We start from the raw sequence: 27,323 nt of genomic DNA, 5'->3' as shown, positions 1-27,323 counted from the left end.
GTGCGGTAGTATTGGCGCTTTAATTCGATGGTCAGTGCGTCTGCTAGAATATAATTCAGATCATCACATGTCATTCGTTAGCCTCAGCCTGTCTCACCGGGCACTTGGTACTTTAGTACTAGCTCACATTTTAGCAAAACACATTTTTATCAACGTAGAATAGACACACCAGCACCAGGAGCTCAACGTTTTAACAAATATTATTTCACCATTTTACCAGTGAAAATTCTGTGAGGGTTTTTATCAGAACTTAATTGTTTTATATTTGGGGGAAATGGGAGAAGCGAGCAGGGATGTGTGTGCGGATTTGGAAAAACTATTGGAACCAATAAAGGCTGTTGAGGTACCAAAATTCTTTCTTGTATCATGAACATTGAACCTGATTTCTTTGTGTTTTCAGGAAAAATGGAAGCTTGTTCCAGCATTTCTCAAGACCAAAGGTCTTGTAAAACAGCACATTGATTCCTACAACTATTTTATAAATGTAGATATTAAGAAGATTGTGAAAGCCAATGAAAAAGTTGTAAGTCATGCTGACCAAACCTTCTACATCAAATATTTGGATATTCATGTGGGGAAGCCAGACTCGATTGAAGATATGAACCATGTGAAGCTACTCAATGTTTTAAGAAACCATTTCTTATTTTGCTAACTTCTTTTTGTGACTGTAGTCGCGGCTGACCACACCACATGAGTGCAGATTGAGAGATATGACATATTCAGCACCAGTTACTGTGGATATTGAATATACCAGAGGGCAACAAAGGATTGTTCGTAATGGAATTCCAATTGGGAGGATGCCCATCATGCTCAGGAGCTCAAATTGCACACTAGCTGGTATTTCACCCGCGGAGATGGCGAAAAAGAATGAATGCCCATATGATTGTGGAGGATATTTTATTGTTCGCGGAAATGAAAAAGTATTCAGTAATATTCTTTAGTTTTTTTGTATTTTGTCTTATAACGTTTGTTGTAGGTAATTTTAATTCAAGAGCAAATGTCAAAAAATCGCATGATCGTCGAGCAGGATAGGAAAGGAAATATGTCTTGTCAAGTCACCAGCAGTACCCATGGTACGAAGACGCGTACCAACGTCGTTGTTAACAAAGGGAAATACTATCTGAAACAAAATAGTTTCCAAGATGTAAGTTAAAACGTTCATAAGCTTCAATTTTTCAAAAATAACGAAACCGTTCCTCTAGGATATACCGGTTGCTATAGTGTTTAAAGCCATGGGGATTGTGTCTGATCAAGAAATAGTCCAAATGATCGGTACTGATGATCGTGTGATGACGTCATTCGCCCCTTCACTAGAAGAGTGCGTTCGAGCTTCCATCTTCACTCAACAGCAAGCTCTAGGGTAAACGAAGAAATTAGCCATGTTGTCAGCCACAATAGTTTAGATAACTATATATTCTCTTGCTCTTTCTCCGATTTTAATAGACATCTGGGTAACAAATTGCGCCAGAAACGGTTTTTTGGAGGTCCGAAGAAAACAGCAACAGAAGAAGCCAGGGAGACCCTTGCTACGACTATTTTAGCCCATGTTCCAGTAAGACAATTTTTTCTAGCTAAAAATGAACTATATTTAATGCAATCTCAACCGCTTATAGGTGGAAAACTTTAATTTCAAAGCAAAGGCTATGTATCTCGCATTAATGATTCGTCGAGTTATTCAAGCTGAAAATGACCCAACTTCTGTTGATGATCGTGATTATTACGGTAACAAGCGCTTGGAGTTAGCCGGCTCACTTCTCTCCCTACTGTTCGAGGATTTGTTTAAGCGAATGAACTTTGAATTGAAACAAATTGCGGACAAAAACATTCCGAAGATTAAAGCAGCTCAGTTTGATGTTATCAAACACATACGGACAGACCACATAACAAATGGATTGGAAAATGCCATATCCACTGTAATATTTCTCCTTCTTTGGTTTTCATTCGTCACAGAATTCATTTCGATTTTTTTAGGGAAATTGGACCATCAAACGTTTTCGCATGGATCGGCAAGGTGTAACTCAAATGCTCTGTCGATTGTCGTATATTTCCGGACTTGGGATGATGACACGTGTAAATTCTCAGTTCGAAAAGACGCGAAAGGTGTCGGGACCGCGTTCTTTACAACCTTCTCAATGGGGTAAAACTTTTTACTTGAACTCTTTAGTCGTTGTCAGCATTTAAAAAAAAAAAATCCTTTTTTGTTGTTGTTCGTTAAGGTATGCTTTGCCCGTCAGATACTCCAGAAGGGGAGGTAATGATTGTTATTTGTTTCTTACACCTGGAAATATTGTTCAATCGGCGTGATATTAATTATTAATTGTTCTTAGGGATGTGGGCTCGTGAAAAATCTCGCACTTATGACCCATATCACAACTGAAGCCGAGGAAGAACCCATCAGCCGGATCGCTCAAAATATGGGTGTCGAAGATATTAACCTTTTCAGTGGCGAGGAAATTAGTGACCCAAGCATCTACACAGTTTTCCTTAATGGTACGCAATCGCCCTTTTTAAAAGAATTATTTGTTACATTTTTGTCATTTTAGGTAATATTCTCGGGTTGGTCAAGGACTACCTGCGGTTGATCCGGTATTTCAAACTGGCTCGACGCCATGGCTTCATCAATGCATTCGTGTCGATCTACCCGCATTTCCAAACGCGTTCTGTTTATATAAGTTCCGATGGCGGTCGTTTGTGCCGGTAATTATTATTCCTTTCAAATTTCTTTGTAAGTTGATTCCTAATATTTAACATTTTGTAGACCTTATATAATCGTCCGAAAAGGGAAAGCAGCCCTAACCGATAAACACATGCAAGAATTGGCAGATAGCTTTCGAACCTTTGAAGACTTTATTCACGATGGATTGATTGAATACTTGGACGTGAATGAGGAGAATGACAGCAACATTGCTGTATACGAATCCGACATCAACGAAGAAACCACTCACCTTGAAATTGAACCGTTTACCTTGCTAGGCGTATGCGCCGGATTGATCCCGTATCCCCATCACAACCAAAGTCCGCGTAACACTTATCAATGTGCCATGGGAAAACAAGCAATGGGAACTATTGCCTGCAATCAACGAAATCGCATTGATACGCTTCTCTACAATTTGGTGTACCCCCACAAGCCAATGGTCAAAACTCGAACGATTGAACTCATTAACTTTGAGAATCTCCCTGCTGGACAAAATGCTATGGTTGCAGTGATGAGCTACTCAGGTTTCGATATTGAGGACGCTACTGTTTTGAACAAAGCATCATTGGATCGAGGTACTTACTTATGCTCTAAAATTACTTAGTTACATTATTTTTCTAAATGCAATTACATTTTTTATGTTCGCTATAGGTTATGGACGCTGTCTGGTTTACAAAAATGCTAAATGCGCTTTGAAGCGATACAACAATCAGAGCTCTGATCGTGTAAATGGTCCAATACTTGATGCAGCATCTAAAAAGCCCATATGGAAGCACGACATTCTAGATGCGGATGGTTTCGCAGCAGTCGGTCAACCTGTTGAACCTAAGCAGGTATAAAGAGAAAAAAATTCACCAAACCGAACTATGTTAAACTTTTTTGCATTAGGTTTTGATCAACAAAGCTATGCCTACAGCTCCCGTGGTCACTGTCGCTGCTGGAGCGCCTGCGGCTGTTCCTCTGCCCGAATATCGCGATGTCCCTATCACGTAATGCATTTTACTGTTTTAAAACTCTTTAGATTTCATAATTTTTTTAAATCTTATTTTCAGTTATAAAGGCGCAATTCCGTCATACGTGGAAAAAGTCATGTTTTCTTCCAATGCAGAAGAATCACACATAATAAAAATCCAGTTACGACAGACTCGTCGTCCTGAGATTGGCGACAAATTCAGTAGTCGACATGGACAGAAAGGAGTCACTGGTAAGTGTCTGTTGTATGTTTTGTGTGTGTCCGTTTAATTATATTTTCTCTCTCTCTCTCTCTCTCCAGCACTTATTGCTGAACAAGAAGATCTACCATTTACGGAGCTAGGAATTTGCCCAGATGTCATTATGAATCCCCACGGATTTCCATCACGTATGACGGTCGGAAAGCTGATTGAACTGCTTGCGGGAAAGGCCGGAGTTTTGGAAGGCAAATTCCACTACGGCACTGCGTTTGGAGGGTCTAAGGTTCACTAAATTTGAATCTTCGTTTTTTTACAATCATTTGATTCCAATATTGTGTTAGGTACAAGATGTTAGTGAAGAATTGATTAAGCATGGATACAACTACCAAGGCAAAGAGTGTATGACGTCTGGTACAACAGGGGAACAACTGTCTGCTTATATTTATTTCGGGCCGGTAATTAAACGACTAGCGACCTTAATTGAATTGCCACTTAATTCGTCTATGTGCCTCCTTGTAATTTTCTAGGTATACTATCAAAAATTGAAGCACATGGTGATGGATAAGATGCACGCACGATCCCGTGGACCAAGAGCTGTACTCACACGGCAGCCGACAGAAGGTCGGGCCCGTGAAGGTGGTTTACGTCTTGGCGAGATGGAACGAGATTGCCTTATCGCATACGGATCCAGGTTTGATAAATATTTCGTGCTCTTCAAAGAGAATTTTTTAAAGTTGGTATTGAATTTGTTTTTAGCATGTTGATCTTGGAGCGATTAATGATATCTAGTGACGCCTTTGATGTCGATGTTTGCAACCAGTGCGGACTGATGGGCTATTTTGGTTGGTGCCATTATTGCAAGTCAAGCGTCTCCGTCTCTTCTATCCGTATTCCCTATGCTTGTAAACTTTTATTTCAGGAGCTTCAGGCAATGAACATAGTTCCACGACTCAAATTGGATAAGTACTTTGACTGAAGATGTTGTGATATCTCAAATTTGCTGAACATTACAACTCATCAATGAAATTAGATTTGATTATTATTGTGTATAATTAAAAAAATTGTGTACTGGATAGGTTAGCAGCAGGTAAGAAAATGTAATCTAAACTTCATTATGGCGCTAATCTGACTTTATAAATTGTATTGATAATTTATTTAACCTAGTGAAACATGATCTTATGCTACTTTAACTGTTGGATGGGTAAAATTTAGTTCTTTTTCGAGCAGATGAGCAACGTCTAGCAGCGTTTCATCGTCGAAATGAGGAGCCATTAGTTGAAGACTTAGAGGTAAATTTCGCTTCGATAATCTGACGGGTAGGCTCAATGCTGGTATTCCAGCCATGTTTGCAGGTTGCGTACAATAATCTTGATCTGCAGATTGAGCACGAGAATCCTTTTCGGTGAATTCTGAAAACAATGGCGCATCGGACAAGGTGACGGGCGTCAACAGTATGTCGACACCAGTACTCCACATTTTAATGTAATCGTCATAAATCAATCTACGTAGCTTTAGAGCTTGCACGAAATATTTATCGTAATTCCTAGAAAAATTCACCAGTAAATATAGCATAGCGGTCTTCACAAAAACAAGACGGGGAACTTACTCTTTTAAAAGAAAGTAGTTTCCTGCCAAAATCCGTCCGCGCACAATTTGATTGAGGGCATGTGATCGATTGGCCGCGTAAAGACTTTCAGTGCTGTTCAAGTCCTTTCCAGTTGCACGATAGCCATATCGTAGTCCATCATACCGTGCCATATTCGAAGCTACTTCACAAGGATTGAGTACAGAATAGCAGGCAATAGAATACGAAGTGTGAGGAAGTGACACCTAGAACAAGTCGGATCAGAATCTGTTAGAGTAGAAATAAGCACTTGTATTTACCTGAATTACACGAAATCCGCTGTTTTCTAACAGATCAGCTACATCCTTCCACGCTGAGTATTTAAAGGTAATTCCGAAGCAACAACCGCCCAGCAAAGAAGAAATTTTAAATAGTTAGTGACAACTCGTGTAATTTTCTAAACAAAAAGTTACCGTCAATAACTTCAGATGATAATCCGGGGCAGTAGAATTCTTTTGGAATCCCCACACATAATTTATCGAACTTATTGGAGCTTCTTTTCGTTTTACTCTTATTTAACGGCCGTTGGAGTGTCGTCGAGTCTTTGGGATCACAACCTTTTATAACTTCTGTTCAACCAATGAAAGAACGGTGAAACGAATTCACAAAATAATTACTTACAGCTAATAGCATACCAAAAACAGACCGACAATCGCCAACGGTGCGTGCTAAAATCCCCGGAACATCCATGGAGTTAACCAAGGGAATTAGACCGTATCTAGAAATGGACCCATAACTCGGTTTAAATCCGACGACGCCGCAATAACTAGCAGGGTTACGAACTGAGCCGCCAGTATCGGACCCTAAAGCTCTGTCATGTGGGACAACAAAATTACATTAAAACTTGTATAATAAAGTCTATCTTATCATTATACATTTAAAAAATGAATACTTACACTGAACATGATCCAGCAGCAACAGCAACAGCACTACCACCTGAGCTACCACCAGCAATACAAAAATCATCTGATTGAGATCCTGATACCTTATTATCAATATCATTTGCCTTGCTAATTAAATTGGACCCCCAAATATTTTTTGTTGGTCCAAATATGCTCTCAGTTGTTCCTGATCTGTAACAGCATATCATATAGATTCAGTGAGAACTTGTATTAAAAATGCTGTAGAAAATGTATGTACCCCATTCCAAATTCATCCAAATTTGTTTTCCCCATCAATATAGCTCCTGAATCAAGTAATCTTTCAACAACAGTTGCATTGTAAGTTGGAACAAAGTTTTCCAACATTTTTGAAGCACATGTAGTTGCAATGTTCTTTGTGCAAAAATTATCTTTTATAGCAATTGGAATTCCTTCCATCGGTCTGGTTGTTCCTACAATTACTATTTTTTAGCTGGGGACTAAAGAAATCAACATAATTTTGTAATACCTTTCAAATATCTCGTAGTAGATTCCTGAAGCTGTACTTGACTAACTTCATCTGTCACTCTTATGTAAGCGTTTAAACTCTTAATCACTTGCACACGATTTGCACATTGCGCATAAAGTTCTTGCACAGTGCAGCTTCCATTTTTTAACTGATGCAACATTTATGGGATTTATTAGATTTATTCCCCGATTCCCGTGTAATATTGTTAAAAGTTGCCTGGTTTTGGTTTTGCACACCAGCAGACGTCTCAAAACAAAAATTGTTTTGAATTCTTCCCCGGTTGCGGGTTGCCAGTGCTGCTTTCTTTGAATTCAAATATACTAAAATCAAGGCTCTAAGCAGTAAGCACAGATAAAGACCAAAAATAACGAGAATTTCTCGCAAAATAACGCCATAATTCTTCAAATTTTTTCATCAAATTGAATTCAACTATATGAAATTTGTAAAAATATAGTTGAATAACTTTCCACTCGGAGCGCTGTGTGGTAAGAGAACCTAAGCCATTTGTTATGTAATAATAGACACAAGACAGTAACGTTCCATGTTCCACACGTGTATTTGTTATGAAGCGATAGCAAAACGTTGATTCACTCGTACCATTTGGGACTTGACATAATGTTCTTAAAATCATCTATTCGAAGACTCAGTTCATTTGTGAAACCAAATGAATTCACAGATTTGCCAAATACCATGTCAGCTTGGCAAATTTGTGGGTACAGTGGATTGGAATCTTTAAAGTTGATCAATACTGTGGAAGTACCTCCTCTTTCACGCCCAAATGATGTCTTAGTTAAAGTGAATGCAGCATCAGTAAATGCACTTGATGTAATGATGACAGGTAAATCACTTTTTATCATTGTATTCAAACTTATGTCCAGTTATCTTCTTTTTTTACAGAGGGTTACGGCCACCAGGTTTTTGAAAAATTTAATAAACTGAAATCAAGTGTATTCAGACAAATGGCAAATAATCAGGATCTTTCATTAACGTACCCTGGAAGAGACTTTGCAGGTGTTGTTCAAGCTGTGGGTGGAAGTGTCACAGGAATTAAACCTGGTGATGAAGTCATGGGGGTTATTCAACCTCCCTTACCAGGATCCCATGCTGAATATCTTGTAGCTTCAGCATGCAACATGAAACACAAACCAGAAAACTTGACCATGGAAGAAGCAGCTTCTATTCCTTATGCTGGCCTCACTGCTTGGTCAGCATTAAGTATCACTGCTGAGCTATGTATTGGCTCTAAAGGTAAAAGGGTGCTTGTGCTTGGAGCAGCTGGAGGAGTTGGCACAATAGCTATACAGCTTTTGAAAAATTGGGGCACATTGGTATAAGATATATATTATTTATTGAAATATAATTCATGCTCTATTATCCCTCTCATTTGGTCTCTGGCATAGGTTGTTTCAACAGGGTCCTCAGAAGCAATTCCCTTTCTTTTGCAATTAGGATCTGATTTTGCAGTTGACTACACTTCTCCTGAAGCAGATTCTGAGTTACAACAGTTTGGGGGGTTAGTACCACATTTATAGGTTTATTTGCTCTTGACAATTCCTTCAATTTTGTTTGCTTAGGTTTGATGTGATATTGGATTGTTCTGGTCGAACTGAGAAGTTCTCGTACAGTCTGTTGAAACCCTGGGCAAACGCTAAGTACGTAACTTTATCTCCGCCTACATTGCGAAATTTTGACGAACACGGAATGATTGGAGGATTGATGAAGAATGGTTTGGATTTACTGGCTGCAAACTCTACAGCCATAATAGAGGGTAAAACATTGCGATGGGCTTATTTTATCCCAAGCTCAGCTGCACTCACGCAACTAGTTGATTTAGCCCGACAGAAGAAGGTATTAATAATTTAGATCATCTATTCGTTTCTTTATGATTTTTTCTGAAAAATTGTTTTGGATTCTAAAAGTTGCAACCGTCCATCGATAGTGTGTTCTCCTACGATCAACTACCAGAAGCTTACGCCAAAATGAAAGGAGGGCATAAGCACGGTAAAATTATTGTTCAAATGTAAAGCAGGAATTTAGTATCTTTTTTTGTAATTTAGTGATCAAGGTAAAAATAATTTTAGGGTGAAGTCTAATAAGATAATATACATTTTCAGACTATGAAACATAAATTGTTTATTAATATTAGTATATTACTGGTTGAGATTTTCTGCCATTTGAAGAATGTTTCTGGCTTGTAGAAGTAAAGGCATGTCGATCATGTGTCCATGAAAGGTGAATGCGCCCTTTCCAGACTGCTGATGTGCTTCAAAGGATTGAATGAGTTCGCGAGCCCATTGCATCTTCTCAATCGATGGACTAAAGGCCTGCTGTACCACTTCAATTTGGCTTGGATGTATCACCTGTTTCCCCGTGAAACCCATTTGAGCACCTTCCAATGACTGACGGAATAGACCGTCGATATTCTACAAGGAAAAAGGTAATCAACAGCGAGTTATATAGCAAAATTTTTTTTATTTGAGCAACAGATTTCTATAGTGCGTCTAACCTTGAAATTGATGTACACCAAGTCAATCGCTTGTAGACGGTAGGCTTTGGCACAAGTGACAAAATACTGACGGGAGTATAGAAGTTCCTTGGCTTCTGGTGTTCTTGTGGCACCTAGCAAAAAAACTTCGTATATTTTTTACATCTTTGGTAAATTTCCCCAATTATTACCAATATCAGCACAGAAGTCATCTGAACCAAATATTGCAGCTTCTAGAGTAAATGGTGCTCCTTGATTCATCAAAGTAAAACTGTGTTGAATGAGCTCCTTCATATCAAGTAAAGATCTGGCTGACTCTACAAACACAATCAATTTGATATTATGTTCCTTGCCCAGAAGGGACTCTAGTTCTTGAGCAAGCCAGTCAAGCTGATTTTTCGATTCCATCTTGGGGAGATGAAGTGTTGATGGGAAATTTGGGCCCTTCAGAACAGCTTCTAAATCTGCTTTGCAAAGACCACTGTCTATTGAATTCACTCTTACAGACAATTCAGATTTCCCTTCTGGAAACATTTGTTCTTGGAAAATTTTCTTAATGTTGTTTCTGGCTTCTTCCTGAAAAAGTACAGTTAGACTAACAGATGAGGTAAACAGTCAGACATACCCCATACCAACTTACTTTCCGGTTCAAAGCTACACCATCTTCACAGTCCAGGATAAAACTATCAGCTTTCAAGGAAGGAATCTTATTAATCTTTTTCCAGTCATTCCCAGGAACATACATCATTGCACGACGAGGTGTATATTTCTTAATGTATGTATATTGCGAGAGGAAAAAATACGCAAACGAATAGGTAAAAAGTTACAGAAAATTCACGGGATATAGTCTATCGGTTTACCTTTATAACATTTACGTTTCCGTCCGCATATGATCTAGTATACCATTGACTTTGGGCCAAACACCGACGCATTGAAGACATGGTTTTAACAACAGTATTAGTTCTGAGCATGTTGATTGATCTTATTTGCTTATGATTACTGATCACTTACATACAAAATTTTGATTGTTTGTTTACATTTTGATCTGCTATTGATGGCCGCCAGATGTTCTAGCCATCTAGCGTGAAAATTTCAACCACTTGTAGTTTTCGTTTTGTAACATTTTAAGATCTATCAAAACAACAAGGAAGACTTCCAACCTACAATGCTGACTAAATCTTTAATAAAATGCGTGACGGTAGAAATATTTTTAAATTTGAATATACCCTCTGATTTTATTTATCTGTTGTGTAGGGAAGTACTCGTTTATTTCATGCCAGTGCACAGCTCACGTATCCTTTAGTACCCATTGTCATTGAACAAACTGGACGAGGAGAACGGGCTTATGACATTTATTCTAGGTTGCTAAAAGAAAGAATCATATGCGTTATGGGGCCGGTAATCGAATTAGTCTTTCAAACAATGCACAATTTACTATTTTTTTTTTTTTTTAGATAACAGATGATTTGTCTAGTCTAGTTGTTGCTCAGTTACTGTTCCTTCAGTCAGAAAGCAACAAAAAGCCAGTTCACATGTACATAAACAGGTATTCAAATATCTATGTTATTATGGATTTTGTAGACGAGTTGATAACATTTAACATATATAGTCCAGGTGGTTCAGTAACAGCAGGATTGGGTATTTATGATACAATGCAATATGTTCTTCCACCAATTGCCACCTGGTGTGTTGGGCAAGCTTGTAGTATGGCCAGCCTTCTGTTAGCGTCAGGATCCCCAGGAATGAGATACTCACTGCCAAATTCTCGAATCATGATCCATCAACCATCTGGTGGTGTTCAAGTACTTGATATTAATATTTTTTCATATTTGTTTCCAATTTAAGATCAAATTAATGTTTTAGGGACAAGCAACAGATATTCAAATCCAAGCAGAAGAAATTATGAAACTGAAAAAGCAGATAAATCAGCTATATGGCAAACATACTGGCTTGCAGTTGTCTGTAATAGAGAGCAACATGGAGCGTGACAAGTTCATGTCACCAGCAGAAGCCAAAGAATTTGGCTTGATTGATAAGATCTTAGAACATCCACCAAAACATGAACACTTGGCTGCTAATAAGGATGAAAAGACTGAACCAAAGTTGTAAATGTGCTGTTATTAAAGAATTTTCCACATCTTGTTAGCAGATCATGGGTAAATACAGTTAATAGAGTTGGGTTAATTGCCTATTATATTACATTAATAGCTTTATCTCTTTGACGTTTGTCGCAATCCAGAAGAATAATTTTGCGATATTCTGAGTATTTCCAAACAAGTTTCAGTTTCATGTTTCAAAATAGTTTTGACGATGTTTAATTACTTTATATATATAGAAGGAAACGCTAGAGTCTATATTTGTTGTGAAAGCGAAGGATTGAAATCTTGCCATTGTACGCTAGTTATAAAACGCTGCAATTAAGATTGATCAAACTTATACGCTGCTGTGTTCTCTATGTAATGAATACGCGCGTCTTGAAAACATGTCAACTGGTTTATAGTCGGCATCCTTCTTAATTTTCCTTTAGGCCTATCCAGCTGTCGAGAGATGGTAAGTAATACGTCGGTGGTGCTAGAGACGCCGATTCATCTCATCTGTGCCTCTTTAATGTTTTGATAACATGAGAACATACCTTCCTCTTGAGTCACCAGAAGAAATTAATTGACGGCAACAGTTGGTAACATGATTTGTGTAGTTAGAAGAGTAGAATCGCAATTTTTAAACATCATTAAAATGCGTCGCGTAACAACATCGAGGAAAGGTAAATGGAGATAAGTTTAAACCACAATCGTGCTGCAAGAATCGGAACCCATTTGCTAGCGGATGAAGAAAGGGGGGAAAAAACCCCGTGGTGTCATTGGGCAAAAGGGACGACAGGTGAGTACCAGTCCAAAAAGGCAATTGATGATAGAGCCCTGTTTCCAGGAATTCAACACGCCTACCTACACACATCCTTCCGCCCTCCCCTTTAACTCTTTTGCTTCGTTTCAGTTATAACAATGAAGGCACACATGTCTGACACCCCCCACCTGGAGCGCCCTACCCTTTTTTCCGAGAATTCCGCAGTCCCCTCCCTTTCTATTATTTAGGTGGTTCGTTTTCGTTTCTTTCATAGCAGTTAATCCCTCCCCTTTCCTCTATCCAGATTAATGGTTTATTCCAAGGTGTTATAGTTCAACGACAAAAATTAAACATCATTTGAGAAGCTCCTACTAGGCTTTTGGTGCACCCTGCGCCCAACCGATGCAGGACGAATACTCCAAGTAGGTTAACACACCGCGCACAAGAGATCCTTTCCCTATTCGACGCCGTCAGTCAGTGATGTTGGAGCGGTTGTCCAACACGAGCCAGATGTAACTTTCTCCGCTCTTTTCTTAAAACGTATGTACACGTTTCGCTTTCTGGAGCATTTGTGATTCGTATTTAATTTGATTTTCTTTTCACTTAGCCATAATTTGAATTCCACGATCTTCATTCATCCCAAAAGTACAAGCTTAAAATGGCCCAATCGCATACGTCCTGGGTAAGTGATGTGTCACTTTCATTTGAAATTTTTTTAAACAATGGCATACCAGTTTCTGTAAGACAAAATATTGCCGAGCGATGCAAACGAAAGTTTTTGCAGGGCATAGTTTTTTTGTTAGAGCTAAGTACAGAAAGTATATTAGGGTGAATTCGGCAGTGTACTCCGGTATACGAAACGTGTGGGAGTAGGGAAGTTTATTCGGGTTTCCAGGTCTGAGATCTCGTTACGAGTGAAAGGCGAGAGGCCGAATTCGCTGCGTAATGACACCAGATCACCTCGGATTGAATTGCAGCGGCTGCAGGGCACGCACTCACGACTACAGAGTCGATTTTGTGATCAGGATGTTGGTATACCTGTTGTATAATATACAATATATACCTTGTAACCGCGTTGCTAGCGTTTCCATGTGAGGAGTAAGTGGAAGACTAATATCAAACAGAGTCCGTCCCTCTTTCTGTTATTGTTTTTCCTTTTGTTTCATTTGCCTGCTATTTTTTTTGCTTTTTCCTTGTCAATGAAACTTGTGAATCAACGTTACCGTATCTGCTGAGTTTACAAGTTCCTAGTGCACTTTTAATTACCTTGGAAAGGACTCGAGGGCTTTGATTAACCATTACTATGGGCCGATTACTCTCATAACAGACAACTATCAATGTCAAAGCAGTTTTTCACACTCTGTACTGTATACGGACTTTTAAAAGAGTTGGGATTTCTTCAATGTCCTGTAGTACCGGTTCGAGAAAGCCATTTGGATGCTATTTTTAAAGTCCACTATGGCTAGACTGTATACTGTTATTGCGCTAGCGAGTGTGTTGCTGGAAATACGTGTGGATGTAATTCAATCGGGATAGATCAGTTTCCACTGTAGAACTTTCCCTCTCAACCGAACCATTTTTTTTTTGCTATATAACCGCGCTCACTAGAAGAGGATGCGCCACAAAGATCGAGCAATTCTAAACTTGGATGGGCCCTTCGGCCCTTCTTGGCACCATTTCTCTAGTAGCTTGCTGCTGTCTAGTCACAGACGCATCATTTTTCATGGACTCCTCAATTCCATCTAAAAATACCCATGCATGCACTCAATATTCATTTCCTGAATGTAATCTTTTACGTTTTAAACAAAGTAAGATGTAGTCAAATTTTTTTTAAAAAGGTCGCAACTGAGTAGTATTTTCAAAATCTAGGCCTATTCCGGGAGGAAAATTCCTCAGATTCCGAGTGCAATTGTCCAATTCAATTGGTGCAAGCGTATTATTATAATAGCCAGGGTAATGAATTTGTAATAATATACTTACATTTCTGCAGGCTGGAGTCATTTGCGTAATTTGATATCATTGTGAGCACGTAATACACCGGTGTATGTACACTAGTGTATATACTGTACTACGTATATTGCAATGTTTAAAAGTGTATGGTTTCACAGTCAAACTGTTGCTTTAGTTTTTTAAGTGAATGCGCATATACGTTTACCTGCTGATGTTCTGACGGGCACGTAACATTCGATCCCCGTACTACCCAAGTCCGGTCAGGGAAACTGGTAATAGTATGCCCACGGTTGACTCTTGTATCAAACAGCCAAAAGGACTATGTAACTTATCTGCATGTAAGACGTCAAAGAAAAAGAGACCAATTTGATTAAGACGTCGTTCGTATTTTAAATGAGGTGTGTATTCGCCGAAGGCGAATGTTACCAATTTATTGTCATAGGCATGGTAAAATACAAGAGTCACATTATTATGAAATAGAGATAAAATAAGGATAAGAGAGGAGGATGGGAGAAGAGAGAGGGAACCGAGAAGAAAGATTAGGCAGAAGATCGAAAGTAGAACTGGAATTCTGGAAAGTGAAGCGGAGAGGCACGCGATTGAAAAACTGAGTAAAAAAGAATAAGAAGACTAAAAAGAATAAAAAGACGCCGCTGCCGACCCCCCAGATAGTCCGGAGCGACGAGATGCTGATATGGATGTCACCAGCACCGCGAAGCAACGGACGACTCTTACGGCCACGGTCCGGTTAAGGCGCCCGCTAGAGCCTGAGGATGAAAGCAGGGTTAAAAGCGCCAGAAATTAGGGCACGAGGGACTCATGCGAAACAAAAGAGCGGCCAAAATGCAACTAAGAGCACGAGTAAAAAGAATAAGAAGACTAAAAAGAATAAAAAGACGCCGCTGCCAACCCCCCAGATAGTCCGGAGCGACGAGATGCTGATTTGGATGTCACCAGCACCGCGAAGCAACGGACGACTCTTACGGCCACGGTCCGGTTAAGGCGCCCGCTAGAGCCTGAGGATGAAAGCAGGGTTAAAAGCGCCCGAAATTAGGGCACGAGGGACCCATGCAAAAATGTACAGAGTACCAAAACGCAACTAAGAGAAGAAATAAAATATAAAGAACAGGGAAAAGGTGGTGGAGGTTAAAGTCTTTTGATAGAACATAGGAATTTAACAAGCGCAGACCAAAGAGTTTTTGATTGGGCGAAAGCGTCTAATGGGACTGGCCACGACAGCTTTAACTCAGCCGCAGAATTAATAAGGCTGACTCTGTGTACGGCGTGGCTGGTACAGACAAACAAAATATGAGCCACATCTTCCACTTCCCCTGACAGGCAGGGACAGAGCGGTGACGGAGACTTTTTGATTTTAAAGAGAAAATTGTTTAGGCCGCAGTGGCCCGAGAGAAAGCTGCAGAGAAAGAACGGTAATTCCGAAGAAGACAAAATCAAGGCTGATTCCACTGAGGGAAAAAACAAGCGGGTCTGGGCACCCGTACTAGCGTTTTGCCAGGCTGAGTTCCAAAAGGAAAGCATTTCTGAGCGCAACACTCTTTTTCTGTGCAGACCAACAGGTATGCCTGCTGGAGTTTCAGACGCCAGAATTTTGGCCGAAGTTTCGCCGGCAACTTGTAATGACGAGGGAGGAAGAAGAGCAGCAAGGGCAGAAAAGGATCTCTTTAGAACCGTTTCGATTATTTTGAGGTGCAGAGGGAAGATGTTGGCGAGGATGAGAGCCGCGTCAGTGGACGTGGACTTGAACAGTCGGCCAATTGATAACGCAAAGGGGCGTTGGGCGGATTTCAGGGCTGCAACCACACGTTTCCTGCGGATGGCCGAAGCCCAAACAGAACAGTTGTAAAGTATGGTTGGAATCACCGTTGTTTTGTACAGAAGAGAGATTGCATTGCGCGAGAGTCCCCAAGACAGCCGACAACATTTTAGAATGAGGAATAAGAGTTTTTTTACCGCAGAGCATTTGTTTGCTATATGGATGTTCCAACTGAGCTTGTCGTCAATGGTAAGACCAAGGTATAGGCACGAGTGTGAGCGAGACACGCATACGTTGTCTACTTTCAAGTGCAAAGACGGTAAGTTTTTTTTTGAGGAGAAGACCATGAAAACTGATTTTAGGCCATTGAAAGTTAGCTTGACCGAACGACCCCAAGCAACAGCAGAATCACACATTGATTGAAGGTTGGCCAGAGCAGTTTCAAAGTTTTTGTCCATAGCACAGAGAACAATATCGTCGGCGTACGCTAAAATAAAGAAGGGAAAGGGGAAACTAAGACTTAACAGCTCCTCTATAAGAATGTTCCATAGAAAAGGCGATAGCACACTGCCTTGTGGACAGCCAAGCTCAGTATTAGCAGTGAAGGAGGACGAAGCATTTGTCAGCGTACTAGAGCGAGAGCTGAGGAAGTCGCCCAAAATCTTTACTAAAAAACGAGGGCAGCCTTTTTTTATTAGGCTGTTTAGAATTGCCGGGTGCCAGGCTGCGTCAAAGGCTGATTTTATGTCTAAGAATGCGCAGCAAGTGATCAGTTTTTTTTTTTTGTTATCTTCAATTAGTTTGACGAGAGAGAGAGATGCTGATTCAGTAGACAGGCCTGCCCTAAAGCCATGTTGACATGGGCTGAACCAGTTTTGCGCAGCGGCCAAACACTTTAATTTAGCGAGAATGACTTTTTCGAGAATCTTGGAGAGACTATTTAGAATACTGATTGGGCGGAAGCAGTTTGGATGAAGGTAGTTTGGTTTGTTGCTCTTTTTTAGGATGACGATAGATGCCGTTTTCCAGCACGTTGGAAAATGGCTAAGCCTAAGGCAGGAGGAAAAAAGGGCCACCAGATGGTATTTAATAGATTCGAAGCAGTGGCTAAGCCAGACGGATGAAATGCAGTCAGAACCGGCGGACTTAGAGAGACGTACGCTGTCGAAAGCCTGCTTTACATCGGATAATGTGACAAAGTTTTCTTCAGGGGAGAGAGGTGCATCGCAGAATGAGAGAGAGGAGTTCACGTCGTTCGTATGTAGTGGAAACTTGCACTAGGCATCCGTACGGATGCTGCGCTCCAGTTTCCTTGCTGTTTTTATTATATACCGGTCGTGTAACGGAACTTGAAACCTTTTTAGAATTGATGGAATGTTTACTCGTATTTCGTTTCTTTGTTTCCGACTTGCCTAATACGTATATCCATAAGAGTACACAGATTATAGGCCTCTGTTGAACTCCCCTGTCATCATTCTTAGACTCAGTTTGTTACGGCTGTAGATTATTGTCAAGATTATTTAATTAAGATCTGCGAAATTAGTTTCATTGAACAATTCAGCCAATGTATGTGTAGCTAGTGGTACCGGGGATCTTAATCACAATCTTAATCATCTGGTATATAGTATAGTAGCGGCGGCTGTTATTATTCAAATCAGCACCATCTTGCTAAAAAAAACATTCCTTTCTTGTTGTTTTACTGACTAAGTATTGACTTATTTTGGTACGAGAAATAAAAGAAATCTTGTGACACTGGATGCGTATCGGTCACCAGGTCCGCATATATATTCGGTTACAGTGATTGGATGCTTCTTGCAGCTCAGTTTACTCGTTTCCATGGAGAGAAGCCCAACCTTAGCAGTAACGGTGTACCTAATCATTAGGTCTATTACAAATTGGTTATGTCAGAATTTATTTCGAAATTATTAGGCTACCTCATAAATCAGGTTAGGTAATCACTGAATTGTTTTTTTATTATTAAAGGGTATAAGAGGTCGACGGGAACTTTTGAGCTGGGATGGAAGTAACAGCAGCAGTAGCACTAACCAGCCATCCAGCAGTCCAACGGAACGCCCAATCACTCCATCAGCTATCGAAGTCGTTCACCCTGGTATACCAATTTATATAAATTCCATAAAATGATCCATAATTGTATTTGTATCAATAAATTCAGATGGGAATTGTTCCTGGTGTGGATCGAGCGAGATCGGAGATGGCGGTGTTCGAGGACACGTCGAAACCCAGGGATCTGGTCCTGCAAAAGTGTTTTGTTCAGATATTTGCTTTTCACAATGTCGACGGGCGGCCTTTAAGCGGGCAAAGGTCTGCGATTGGTGCAAACACGTTCGACATACCGTCAGCTATGTCGATCTCCACGACGGCCAGCGCCAATTGCAATTCTGCACCGACAAGTGCCGTAACCAATATAAAATGAGGCTTTTTGTTGCCGAGGCCAGCTCATTGGGCGTACAAAGTTGTGCCACACCCGGCTCAAAGGGTGAGACTTCGCCCGGTACCTCGATCGATCTAAAAAAACAGTCGACAGGTATATTAATCACGCCCGATTTGTGGCTCTCGGACTGCCAGCTCGATAATCCGATCAACGTTAAACTTGAATGCAATGAAGAGACCGAATTAGCTTCATTTGACTCTGAACCTGAAGAACAAAACTGTGAAATCCCGCTGAATCTAGTCCACTCTTCACGTCGCAGTGACCAACCAGTCAAAAGAAAACCGAATCTAGTCGAAATTCCTTTGTCGAAAAAAGGTAAGAGTCACCGAAAACATCATTCGAGTAGTCATCAACATAAAACGTCGATTTACACGCGGAACCTGATTCCACCACCCCCGCCGACTCTGCCATGCCCAGCAACAACATGGCCATCTTTTCCTTATCCACCACATATGGTCCCATCGTACATTCTACAGTCACAATTCTTGGCTTTAAATCGTTCACTTAAACCACCAAAGAATCCCTGCGTGCGTTCTACTGATCGCGAAGACCAAATTTCATTCACGCCCGTAATCGAATCCAACAAAATGCCATCCGAACCTGTCATAGAGCAATCATCGACGAAAGTCACCAAACCGCCTGATGAGAGGACGGCAGAAGCCATCAATGAATCTACTGAAAATAAACAAGAAATAAATCATACAAAATTGTTGACTCCAGAGATTCCTCCAGATTTTGTTGTTCTGCGAATCCCGTATCTGATCCCGCTACCCATTCCTGTTCCCATACCTATCCCTTTGAACATACACGAAAAGTATCTTAAACACGTCTTAACGTGAATTCTAAGTAATTCTCCGTTCTAAAGCCCATCATAACGATCTCACAATATATATAGTTTCCGTAGTCTCAAGTATAAACTGTGTCTGTGTTTTGGGAAATGTTTCTCTCAAATAAATTATTGTTCACCAAATTTAGTTGCCCAAATTACATCGCTTTTAGATCCAGTGGTGCAGCCGCTAGGATTTATTCAAATTTCGTCAAAAGTCGGTCTGCGTGGGCCGATAACCGTCAATTGGTTGCCAAAATTCTGCCCAATACGCAGCCAATCGAAATCCGGCTGGAACCCGTAGGGAAATAACCACGGCATATCCTTCCAGCTTAGGTAAATCTGTATATTTATTATCTCTTGTTTCTGAAATAGTATTCTGAAAAGTGGGCCTTTATGCCTTAAAACTCTTCCATTAACATGTGCGAGTAAACTTTCCTTGAAAACCCTTGTGTGACTTATTAACTCGGCTTTTTCGTCTTCTTTAACGAGAAAATTTCTAACAAATTTGAAAACGGAGTTTATTGACCGCGCACATTATTTTCCCTTAAACCTTCTAGACTATGATACTTTTCGGTCTTCGATGTGCTAATAGAATTTCTTTGAAAAACACACTCTTAGTATCTGTCAGCTGTCTAATCTGACCTTCGATTCTTTCGAAAAAAAAAAAAAATGAATCTCCATATGGAAGGTACCACAAGGTAATTGAATACCGTGTACTTTCTCTTCTTCTTTGCTGTTTCGCTACATTGATAATCAGACAGATCCACTACACTGAAAGAATTCTGTTACTTCCTAAAACTATATGACTAGAATTTTAGAAAAAACAAAAAAATTACTTGTCCTACATTGATATCTCTAATGCCAAACTTCAACAACCCTACGAGGTACGAGGTCAGGTGGGTCAATAGTCTGACAATCAATCCCTGACCTCAGCTGAGCCGGTACACTTCACAGGCATACATCAACTTAGGAAGGGAGAGTAATACAACCTGCCCGGGCAGCTTAGAGCGATACACCCAAACATTGTACACTTGTACACTTCAAACTATATTCGTTGTCCAGCAACCCAGTGTGGTAAACACACTTTCAGTTTTGAAGTGCTTCAATCCTAAATCGAGTTCTCTCAGACTCGGATCTACACACCCATCCCTAAGGATGGGATCTACTGTTGAATGAAGTCGAGTATTGCGAGATATACCTTTACGGTATCACCGCCTAAGATAGTCTCGCCTCTTTGGAAAGAAGTTTACACTTCTTGTTCACTAGCACATATCAATAACTAGATTTTTTCTTATTAATATTGGTAGTACCCGGTAGTGTTGTTCCGTTGTGCTTTTTTGAATTCGTTATCGTTATCGTTAATCGTTATTTTTTCAATTTTTCATTCGTTTCGTTCTTCGTTTCGTTAATTTAAACGTGTCGCATTTTTCTTTTTTTGCGACCCGTTTTCGTTTACCTTACAATTTTTTTTTTCTAATGAAGTAATGAGTAGGCCTGTTAGGCCAAATGATATAGCGAAAATAATTACCTAATTCCTCGCTAGGGGATCGCTAAGTCGCTAGTAGGTGGTCATCCCAAAATTGAAAATTCCAAATTTTGAGGGGAAAAAAAGTTCCCCCTGATGGTCAAAAAATTTGAAATCTCTACGGTTTTGATACGAAAAATTTAGCAAGAAAATAACGAAAACAACGAAAAAAACAGCCATTTCGTTATCGTTAACGAAAAAAACGAGCATTTTTCAAAAAAGTCGATAACGAGGCTCGTTAATACGTTATTTTCGTTGTCGTTATTTAAACGAGCACATCACTAGTACCCGGGTGTGGAATCGAACTCGGGGTCAAGTAGTCAGTATACACATCAACTGACGCCTCATCCAACTCGCCCACCCGTCACCTTATTTAAATGTAAAGCCGCTAGATGTCTATGTCGTCTGGTACCAAGTACCAACAGTTGAAATGTTAGACTATGCAACTATGGTAGTATGGTAGACTATAAAAAATCTATTATCTAAATTTATTTATAGGCCATTATTATTTATTGTGGTAATAAAAGTCTCTAAACAGAGCTCTGTTCTAAATACTTCTAAAAAATTGGTTGCGCCCAACTCAGTCGGTCACTTTGTTGTTGGAGCATTGGAGCAACTTCTAAACATTAGCATTACAATTTCCTTGAATAAAAATTGAAATTTTTTGCTGGAGTCGTGTCTCATTGTTTGTGTTTTTTGTGTAGGCCTATTACATGTTTTGTTGTTGCTCCACATGCATCATTAAATAATGAAGTTGAAAAATTTGTGGTTCCTTTACATAATATTTTCCCATGTTGCTGCAATTTTCATATTTTTAGCTGGGTTCCTGCCTGTCAGAACCAGAAACCAGACTTTTGCAAGTTGGGATGACAGTTTCCCAAAAGAATTAAATGGTTTAGTGTAAGTATTATGGCGGGTTTAACAGTGAGTTATACTCATACTCAAATTAAATTTGAATTGTTTGACAGGTTGAATCCTGAACAGCTGTACACTCCCAAATTAACAAAATTAGTGTTGATTGTGATTGATGCTTTGAGAGCAGATTTCATAATTGGAGAAAATCTTAATTCCATGCCTTTTCTTTCCAAGCTTCATCATAATGGTCAAGCTTGCTCCTATCTTGCCCATGCCCATACACCAACAGTCACCTTACCTAGAATAAAGGCTCTGGTAACAGGTAGTGTGCCAGGATTTGCTGATGTCATTTTCAACTTGGGTAGTCCACAACTTGATGAAGATAATATCCTTAGTCAATTCGCTGCACACAGCCACAAAATGGTTTTTTATGGTGATGATACGTGGCTGAAGCTCTTCCCTGGAAAATTTCTCCGTAGTGAAGGCACCACATCTTTCTTTGTAAATGATTTCAAAGAGGTTTGATAAAATAATTTGTTACCTACTAGCATTTCTTTTTAGTGTTTTTGTAATTTTTAACATTAGGTCGATGACAATGTTACCAGGCATTTAGATTTTGAATTGAGCCAAACGGATTGGTCTGTGATGATTCTTCACTATTTGGGGCTGGATCACATTGGGCATGTCAGTGGACCAAGAAGTCCATTGATTCCACAAAAATTAAAAGAAATGGATGAGGTTATAAGAAAGATTCACCAACAGTTCAGTACTAACGACACTGCCATTATTATCTGCGGTGATCACGGTATCGTAACATATTTTTCTAAATATAATTACGATAATGTCTTTACTTAACAACCTTTCCTTTAACCAGGAATGAGTGATTCTGGCAGTCATGGGGGATCTTCAAAGTCTGAAGTTGAAATCCCCCTCACTTTTGTGATGGAAGGCTGCCAACCCGATCCTGAATCAGATTCCGATTTTTCAAATCACCTTCAGATTGATTTAGCTCCAACAATGGCTGTTTTAATGGGAGTCCCAATTCCAACTAACAATTTGGGCTCCCTACTTCTTGGTGTCACTCATGATTTTGAGCTTAAACATAAGCTCTATGCAGCCTACGTAAACGCCCGGAATATTTTTCTCCAATCCGAAAGAAACAATGAAAATGTAGAATTTCAGCGAGCTGTTAAGCTGTATCAAGATTGGTTAACTAACGACGCATCAGGAAAAGGAGATTACATCGCAAACCTCTTCGTGAAAGCTGCCGCAGAAATGAGCAGTCTTTCTATCAAGAACCTCGTGGAATTCGATCTTTATTTAATGATAGTGGGCATCGTCATTTCATTCCAGGTATGTGTGTGTTGATGTACACATTTAACATTTTCTTTCTCACACACATTTTTTTTAGCTTCTTCTTATTACAGTTTTAGAATGCCACAGATTTACTGACTGGTCAACTATCCGTCCTGTTTATTCCCTTATCATTGGAATCAGTCTGTTTTCAATATTTCTCCATGTCCTGAATTGCATGTCGATTGACAACGAAAGCAGCATTTGTATTAATGGGCGTGTTCCAGCCATCTACTGCTTAGGACTCAGCATCTGCATCATTTGTTTTTTTGTTATAAATTGCCAATTAATTTGGAATCGTTCATGGTTTCGCTTCAAGGTATTTTTTTAAAATTATTCATTACTTTTTTCACTACAAATTTAGTTATTATTATTTGTAGAAATTAGGATGCGCCCCTGAAGTTTTTCTTTTACTCGGGTCGTTGTTACATGCATTCAGTTTGGGTGCGAGTAGCTTTGTCGAAGAAGAACACCAAACGTATTATTACTTCGTCAATACGCTTGCGTTACTTATGATTTTCGGAAGCAAAAGGCGAAAAGAAAGTGCACTTTCACTGATTGGTTTTATGGGACTCGTTCGGATTGCTCGTTGTTGGAATCAAACCGGAGACAAATGGATCAACGAACCCGACGTTAAAGAATGGCTTAACACTCCAGGCAATCAGCCTTATCTTACTGTTTCTTCCGTGATTGGAGCGATGGGAATTTTGCATTGGATTCACAGCAATCTTAAACTTAGAACCTTGCAGGTGATGGCCACATTTGCAAGCCTGGTCGCAAATCTTTCTCATCGTTCGGCTTTGGGTTTTTTCAGCCTTTACTATCCTCAGTCAACGTAAGCGTTAATTTTTTTTTGTAAAAGAAAGTTATTAACATATCACATCTTCGTTACCACAGGGGTCTTGTGGAAGCTAGCGTTGCCTATTTGTCTGTGATTGTGATCGGTGTTTTTTCACGTGAACGTTCTTCCACATTGATTACGATGTGGACTGTTCTGACTTCTCTACTGAAACGACCTCACAATCTTATCCTTACTTGGATACATTTGCTGCAGTACTCCTTGATAAGCCCCCATCTAACTGCGCAGCTTAACCCTTTTTACAACAACCTGGCACATTACTGGATTGGAATGGCTTGGTACTTTCAAGAGGTAGCGCAAAATGTGTTATATCTCACCATTAAAATAGAATCTGGTCTCAATGTGATATTTCTTAATAGGGAAACGGCAATAATTTGGCCAGGATCGATCTTGCTTCTGGCTACGTTGGATTGTCAAGCTACAATGTGTTTGCAGTCGGTACGGAAAACCTATCTTTGAATTCTCTGCGTGCATTAACTTATTTTATCTTTTTATTTCAAAGGTTTCTTGCTAAGCTGTGCAACCTTTTCGGGTCCTGTTCTTGCATTGCTGTTGGATATCCACAGACAAAAGTTGCATTCTAAAGACAATACGCAGATGTATGGCTTTATTTATTCTAGAATGCTTATCATGGCGTTTCTTTTTGTGATTGTCACATCTCTTCGCTACCACCTGTTTGTTTGGACCGTTTTTTCTCCCAAACTTCTCTACGAAGGGACAATGAGTATATTTTTGTTAGTCATTCTCATTCTAGCGCGATAGCAAAACTTTTGTAACAAAATATTTCTTTCCAAATCATCATTTTCACGATGAAATTTTGTATTAAGTGACATATTTGTATAGTGGCGGCAAATTTAAACAATTCAAATTATCATTTGCAATTCACAGTACCCTTTCGTAGAAAAGGAGAAACGCTTGGCTTTTCAAGACTTTTTCTTCGCTGACAGCTATTACGTGGGAGTCGCTACAATAGTACCAAGTCCCTTCAGATGAATATTCAGACGAATCTTCAACGGTCGATCGTTCAGCAAGCAAGCGTTCACTAAGTTGATCCCTAAGACGAAGAAGATCTTCTGTCTGCATTGGTTCTCGTTGAAGAAACTGGGTTAGTGGATGAGATGTCACTGGTCGTACTTTTACGAAAGCTGTGTAGTGGCCACTACTAAGTCGACCGCTGTGCTCAATTACTCCATATAATGAGTAGATGACTTCTTTTTGGTCGGCCGGTATTGAGCTAACACCAGCAGCTGCTGCGCTGCAAAACGGAGCGAGGTCAAAACGAAGTGGGAAATCGACGTGTTTCTGGGCTTTACGGAGAGCTATTCCATTTTGCGTGAAACGTTTTAAGTGAAGTGTTAATAAGGCTGGCGGAGCGAAAATGAGCAATTGTTTGCTAGCCACACTGTAAACGGTTGGTATTTTAGTATTTTCATCTGCCCCTTCAGCTACAGCTGCTGCCGCTTTTCGTTTAGTGCAGTTTTCGCAGCCGTATTTGTTTGAGCCAGTAAGTAGCTCTGGGGCAGTAAAAAGATTAAGGCACGATTGGACTGAACATTCTTGATTGGTGGCATGATAACGGACGGCCAAGGAACAGAGACTCTTGGCAATCCACTCGCTGCGAATTTTCTTTGCAGTTGGAGTCGAAGGAGGGCTGTCCATTTTGAGCTGCTCGATTCCATCTTCTTCATTTGCTGAATCAACGCGAACCTGTTCTATTCTTGACACTAGCTCGTTTACTTCCTCGTTGTTGTCCTCAACATCACCGCCCACATCATCATCCTCTTCATCTTCTCTTCCGCTCGAGACAAGACTTTCTTCTTCTTCGTCGTCTCCTTCCCCTTTATCGGTTTCCTTATCAGCAGTTTTCATACTAGCAGTATCTTCTGTTTTCATACTCGTAGAATCATCTTCGACACCCGAAGAAGCAGGTTCGTCCACAGCTGGAGGATTTTCATCCACTTGAGTGTTGGTAACTGGCCCCAAATCCTCTTCTTCTTCCTTATCAAATTTTCTCCCTTTGCCTCGACGCCCAGCTTTACGTTCTTTTTTACGCTGATGTTTCGATGGGGTTACTGGTGTGGACGAGCCTAAGCACGACAGTGAGTCAACGACATTGGTCTTGCGCTTGTGGCTGGTCGGTGGTGATTTATCTTCTGACACTGGCAGGCTAAGATCCATAAATGGCTCAAGGATTTGATACGAGTGATGGCAAGAATCACAGATCACCGTGCTGAGAAGTTGACCACCAAATAATTGATCCACAAAAGTGTGGGCGGATTCTTTCCCATAGACTTTCAATTTTCGCTTTAGCAATGGATCAACTTCTGTCGGCTGGTTTTTCACAATAGTGAGAGGTAAATTGAAATGGCTCATAATTGCGTGGCGCCGCCGTGTAATTTCTTCAGTCCGGATACCATCCAGCAGGTGACGTAGAAGCCTAATTTTTTTAGTAATTAGTCGATGGATTACGATTAGGAGAGTAATATAACTCATACAACTGCAACCTACTCATGGGCATCTTGCTGCTGAAATCCTCTAAATTGGGGACTCTTTTTACAGACTTGGTTAAAAAGAGATGAAGGAGTTACTGTGGATAATGATTGCCTTCGTTTTCCTGTTCCTCCTGTTATAGCTGGACAATGCATATCCTTGAGAAAGGATGCCAATGTAAGTGTTAGGGGTTTACCTAGAAGACGATTGAATTTATTAAAAACAGTTTGAATGATTATTTTACGAAATATATCTACCTGAACCAAGGGTTACACTGATTGGCTCAGCAACTAACGGTTCCTCTACACTTGTATTTTCTGATGAATTCACTAAGGGACTGCAGTTTTCAAGCTCTTGAAAGGCTGAACAGGAACTGCTGCAGGAGGAATTTCCATCTGAACCTTTCAGCTGCACAACATGGCCATCACGAACTTCCATGTCTAGTAATTGTGTCAACCAATGTGTTTGGCTCAACACTTGCATTACTGAATTGAAGAAGCATGTGTTCCCCAAATTCGAGAGACCTTTAACTGAAGGTAGGCTCTCACTAACACTATCTTTTCCATTTATATCCTTTCCTTTAGCGTCCAACTACAGATAAAAATGATGAAATTAAAGTCACATTATTACTAAATGAATACAGACAAACTATATTTACACTCAGGGTGCTGGAATATCCATTTTTCGATAGTTCTTTGGCGTCGAAATGGCTTTGACTTCTTTTCATATGTGATTTACTCTTGGGTGATTTTCCAGTTTGTTTTCTTGTAAAGTCAACCGTGTGGGCTAATCGCGTGGAATCGGCCATGACCAAGGCCGTCTGTATGTAGATTAAACACAGTAACAGTCATTCATTTACCCTAGTCCTGTATTCCATAAATCCCGTGCGCGAAGAGATTTTCCCAACCTAGCAGTGAAGATATGACGTCTACGAGCAGACAGTGAAAAAGCAATATGCGCCCCTGTCGGTTGGGTTAGAAGGAATGTTTCTTGGCTCAGTTCCCAAATATTCTGTTGTAATATTTCTCCA

General features: G+C 40.0%; 7 protein-coding genes across 11 annotated transcripts; 4 read left to right on the top strand and 3 right to left on the bottom strand.

The window, feature by feature from the left end:
- Positions 1-4: 4 nt before the first annotated feature.
- LOC124195485 (DNA-directed RNA polymerase III subunit RPC2-like) lies at positions 5-4,896 on the top strand. Its single transcript, XM_046589914.1, has 19 exons — positions 5-343; positions 401-607; positions 672-920; positions 977-1,144; positions 1,203-1,360; positions 1,444-1,552; positions 1,614-1,913; positions 1,972-2,137; positions 2,217-2,251; positions 2,328-2,490; positions 2,544-2,697; positions 2,759-3,270; positions 3,347-3,528; positions 3,584-3,684; positions 3,748-3,899; positions 3,969-4,150; positions 4,209-4,322; positions 4,395-4,558; positions 4,624-4,896. Exons 1-19 carry the CDS (start codon positions 275-277, stop codon positions 4,841-4,843), a joined length of 3,405 nt encoding a protein of 1,134 aa, XP_046445870.1. The 5' UTR covers positions 5-274; the 3' UTR covers positions 4,844-4,896.
- A 95-nt stretch (positions 4,897-4,991) lies between these two features.
- LOC124195489 (glutamyl-tRNA(Gln) amidotransferase subunit A, mitochondrial-like) lies at positions 4,992-7,143 on the bottom strand. Its single transcript, XM_046589919.1, has 8 exons — positions 6,881-7,143; positions 6,632-6,824; positions 6,388-6,564; positions 6,127-6,302; positions 5,905-6,060; positions 5,752-5,804; positions 5,474-5,697; positions 4,992-5,410 (listed from the first exon to the last, which is right to left on the bottom strand). Exons 1-8 carry the CDS (start codon positions 7,038-7,040, stop codon positions 5,044-5,046), a joined length of 1,506 nt encoding a protein of 501 aa, XP_046445875.1. The 5' UTR covers positions 7,041-7,143; the 3' UTR covers positions 4,992-5,043.
- LOC124195494 (reticulon-4-interacting protein 1, mitochondrial-like) lies at positions 7,057-9,003 on the top strand. Its single transcript, XM_046589926.1, has 5 exons — positions 7,057-7,718; positions 7,778-8,208; positions 8,281-8,393; positions 8,455-8,728; positions 8,800-9,003. The coding sequence occupies exons 1-5, from the start codon at positions 7,496-7,498 to the stop codon at positions 8,902-8,904; spliced, it is 1,146 nt and encodes a 381-aa protein (XP_046445882.1). The 5' UTR covers positions 7,057-7,495; the 3' UTR covers positions 8,905-9,003.
- Positions 8,919-10,437, bottom strand: LOC124195495 (citramalyl-CoA lyase, mitochondrial-like). The gene is made up of 5 exons (XM_046589927.1): positions 10,226-10,437; positions 10,006-10,134; positions 9,557-9,941; positions 9,387-9,499; positions 8,919-9,303 (listed from the first exon to the last, which is right to left on the bottom strand). The coding sequence occupies exons 1-5, from the start codon at positions 10,334-10,336 to the stop codon at positions 9,031-9,033; spliced, it is 1,011 nt and encodes a 336-aa protein (XP_046445883.1). The 5' UTR covers positions 10,337-10,437; the 3' UTR covers positions 8,919-9,030.
- LOC124195493 (ATP-dependent Clp protease proteolytic subunit, mitochondrial-like) lies at positions 10,418-19,352 on the top strand. Of its 4 annotated transcripts, XR_006875228.1 has the most exons (9): positions 10,418-10,563; positions 10,620-10,763; positions 10,820-10,911; positions 10,975-11,167; positions 11,229-11,521; positions 11,893-12,746; positions 12,814-12,888; positions 17,914-18,040; positions 18,104-19,352. XR_006875228.1 is itself a non-coding variant. In XM_046589925.1 (5 exons), the coding sequence occupies exons 1-5, from the start codon at positions 10,531-10,533 to the stop codon at positions 11,472-11,474; spliced, it is 708 nt and encodes a 235-aa protein (XP_046445881.1). In that variant the 5' UTR covers positions 10,418-10,530; the 3' UTR covers positions 11,475-11,549. The 4 variants fall into 4 exon arrangements, 3 of the variants coding, with proteins under 3 accessions (XP_046445881.1, XP_046445879.1, XP_046445878.1); XM_046589925.1 differs by lacking the exons at positions 11,893-12,746; positions 12,814-12,888; positions 17,914-18,040; positions 18,104-19,352 and having other exon boundaries at positions 11,229-11,549; XM_046589923.1 differs by lacking the exons at positions 10,418-10,563; positions 10,620-10,763; positions 10,820-10,911; positions 10,975-11,167; positions 11,229-11,521 and having other exon boundaries at positions 11,898-12,242; positions 12,572-12,746.
- Positions 19,353-21,336: 1,984 nt separating this feature from the next.
- Positions 21,337-24,677, top strand: LOC124195486 (GPI ethanolamine phosphate transferase 2-like). 2 transcript variants are annotated; one of them, XM_046589915.1, is made up of 9 exons: positions 21,337-21,636; positions 21,705-22,110; positions 22,177-22,396; positions 22,466-22,944; positions 23,003-23,263; positions 23,325-23,779; positions 23,842-24,094; positions 24,163-24,241; positions 24,306-24,677. In XM_046589915.1, exons 1-9 carry the CDS (start codon positions 21,485-21,487, stop codon positions 24,563-24,565), a joined length of 2,565 nt encoding a protein of 854 aa, XP_046445871.1. In that variant the 5' UTR covers positions 21,337-21,484; the 3' UTR covers positions 24,566-24,677. The 2 variants fall into 2 exon arrangements, with proteins under 2 accessions (XP_046445871.1, XP_046445872.1); XM_046589916.1 differs by lacking the exon at positions 21,337-21,636 and having other exon boundaries at positions 21,775-21,913; positions 21,987-22,110.
- On the bottom strand, positions 24,605-27,246 carry LOC124195488 (ubiquitin carboxyl-terminal hydrolase 16-like). The gene is made up of 4 exons (XM_046589918.1): positions 26,952-27,246; positions 26,551-26,884; positions 26,312-26,489; positions 24,605-26,240 (listed from the first exon to the last, which is right to left on the bottom strand). Exons 1-4 carry the CDS (start codon positions 27,099-27,101, stop codon positions 24,686-24,688), a joined length of 2,217 nt encoding a protein of 738 aa, XP_046445874.1. The 5' UTR covers positions 27,102-27,246; the 3' UTR covers positions 24,605-24,685.
- Between the last annotated feature and the right edge of the window lie 77 nt (positions 27,247-27,323).

Source organism: Daphnia pulex, chromosome 6, assembly GCF_021134715.1.
Source record: "Daphnia pulex isolate KAP4 chromosome 6, ASM2113471v1".
NCBI classification, from domain to species: Eukaryota; Metazoa; Arthropoda; class Branchiopoda; order Diplostraca; family Daphniidae; genus Daphnia; species Daphnia pulex.
Note: the sequence above shows the minus strand (reverse complement) of the source record. Positions and strands in the feature narration are given on the sequence as shown.

Bases quoted from the DNA above. Each gene is read 5' to 3' on its own strand.
- LOC124195488 (XM_046589918.1), bottom strand. From the start codon at position 27,101: ATGGCCGATTCCACGCGATTAGCCCACACGGTTGACTTTACAAGAAAA. The intron at 26,490-26,550 runs GTAGATATATTT...ATCGTCTTCTAG, and splicing joins CAGTGTAACCCTTGGTTCAG to GTAAACCCCTAACACTTACA. The intron at 26,241-26,311 runs GTAGGTTGCAGT...TAAAAAAATTAG, and splicing joins CAGCAGCAAGATGCCCATGA to GCTTCTACGTCACCTGCTGG.
- LOC124195486 (XM_046589915.1), top strand. From the start codon at position 21,485: ATGAAGTTGAAAAATTTGTGGTTCCTTTACATAATATTTTCCCATGTT. The intron at 21,637-21,704 runs GTAAGTATTATG...ATTGTTTGACAG, and splicing joins AAAGAATTAAATGGTTTAGT to GTTGAATCCTGAACAGCTGT. The intron at 24,095-24,162 runs GTAGCGCAAAAT...ATTTCTTAATAG, and splicing joins TGGCTTGGTACTTTCAAGAG to GGAAACGGCAATAATTTGGC.
- LOC124195489 (XM_046589919.1), bottom strand. From the start codon at position 7,040: ATGTTGCATCAGTTAAAAAATGGAAGCTGCACTGTGCAAGAACTTTAT. The intron at 6,825-6,880 runs GTATTACAAAAT...TAGTAATTGTAG, and splicing joins TACTACGAGATATTTGAAAG to GAACAACCAGACCGATGGAA. The intron at 6,061-6,126 runs GTATGCTATTAG...TTGGTTGAACAG, and splicing joins CGATTGTCGGTCTGTTTTTG to AAGTTATAAAAGGTTGTGAT.
- LOC124195485 (XM_046589914.1), top strand. From the start codon at position 275: ATGGGAGAAGCGAGCAGGGATGTGTGTGCGGATTTGGAAAAACTATTG. The intron at 1,145-1,202 runs GTAAGTTAAAAC...CCGTTCCTCTAG, and splicing joins AACAAAATAGTTTCCAAGAT to GATATACCGGTTGCTATAGT. The intron at 1,553-1,613 runs GTAAGACAATTT...AACCGCTTATAG, and splicing joins CTATTTTAGCCCATGTTCCA to GTGGAAAACTTTAATTTCAA.
- LOC124195494 (XM_046589926.1), top strand. From the start codon at position 7,496: ATGTTCTTAAAATCATCTATTCGAAGACTCAGTTCATTTGTGAAACCA. The intron at 7,719-7,777 runs GTAAATCACTTT...CTTTTTTTACAG, and splicing joins ACTTGATGTAATGATGACAG to AGGGTTACGGCCACCAGGTT. The intron at 8,209-8,280 runs GTATAAGATATA...TCTCTGGCATAG, and splicing joins TGAAAAATTGGGGCACATTG to GTTGTTTCAACAGGGTCCTC.
- LOC124195493 (XM_046589923.1), top strand. From the start codon at position 12,865: ATGGCCCAATCGCATACGTCCTGG. The intron at 12,889-17,913 runs GTAAGTGATGTG...TTATTATTAAAG, and splicing joins CCCAATCGCATACGTCCTGG to GGTATAAGAGGTCGACGGGA. The intron at 18,041-18,103 runs GTATACCAATTT...CAATAAATTCAG, and splicing joins TATCGAAGTCGTTCACCCTG to ATGGGAATTGTTCCTGGTGT.
- LOC124195495 (XM_046589927.1), bottom strand. From the start codon at position 10,336: ATGCTCAGAACTAATACTGTTGTTAAAACCATGTCTTCAATGCGTCGG. The intron at 9,500-9,556 runs GTAATAATTGGG...TTTTTTTGCTAG, and splicing joins TGACTTCTGTGCTGATATTG to GTGCCACAAGAACACCAGAA. The intron at 9,304-9,386 runs GTTAGACGCACT...TTTTCCTTGTAG, and splicing joins TGGTGTACATCAATTTCAAG to AATATCGACGGTCTATTCCG.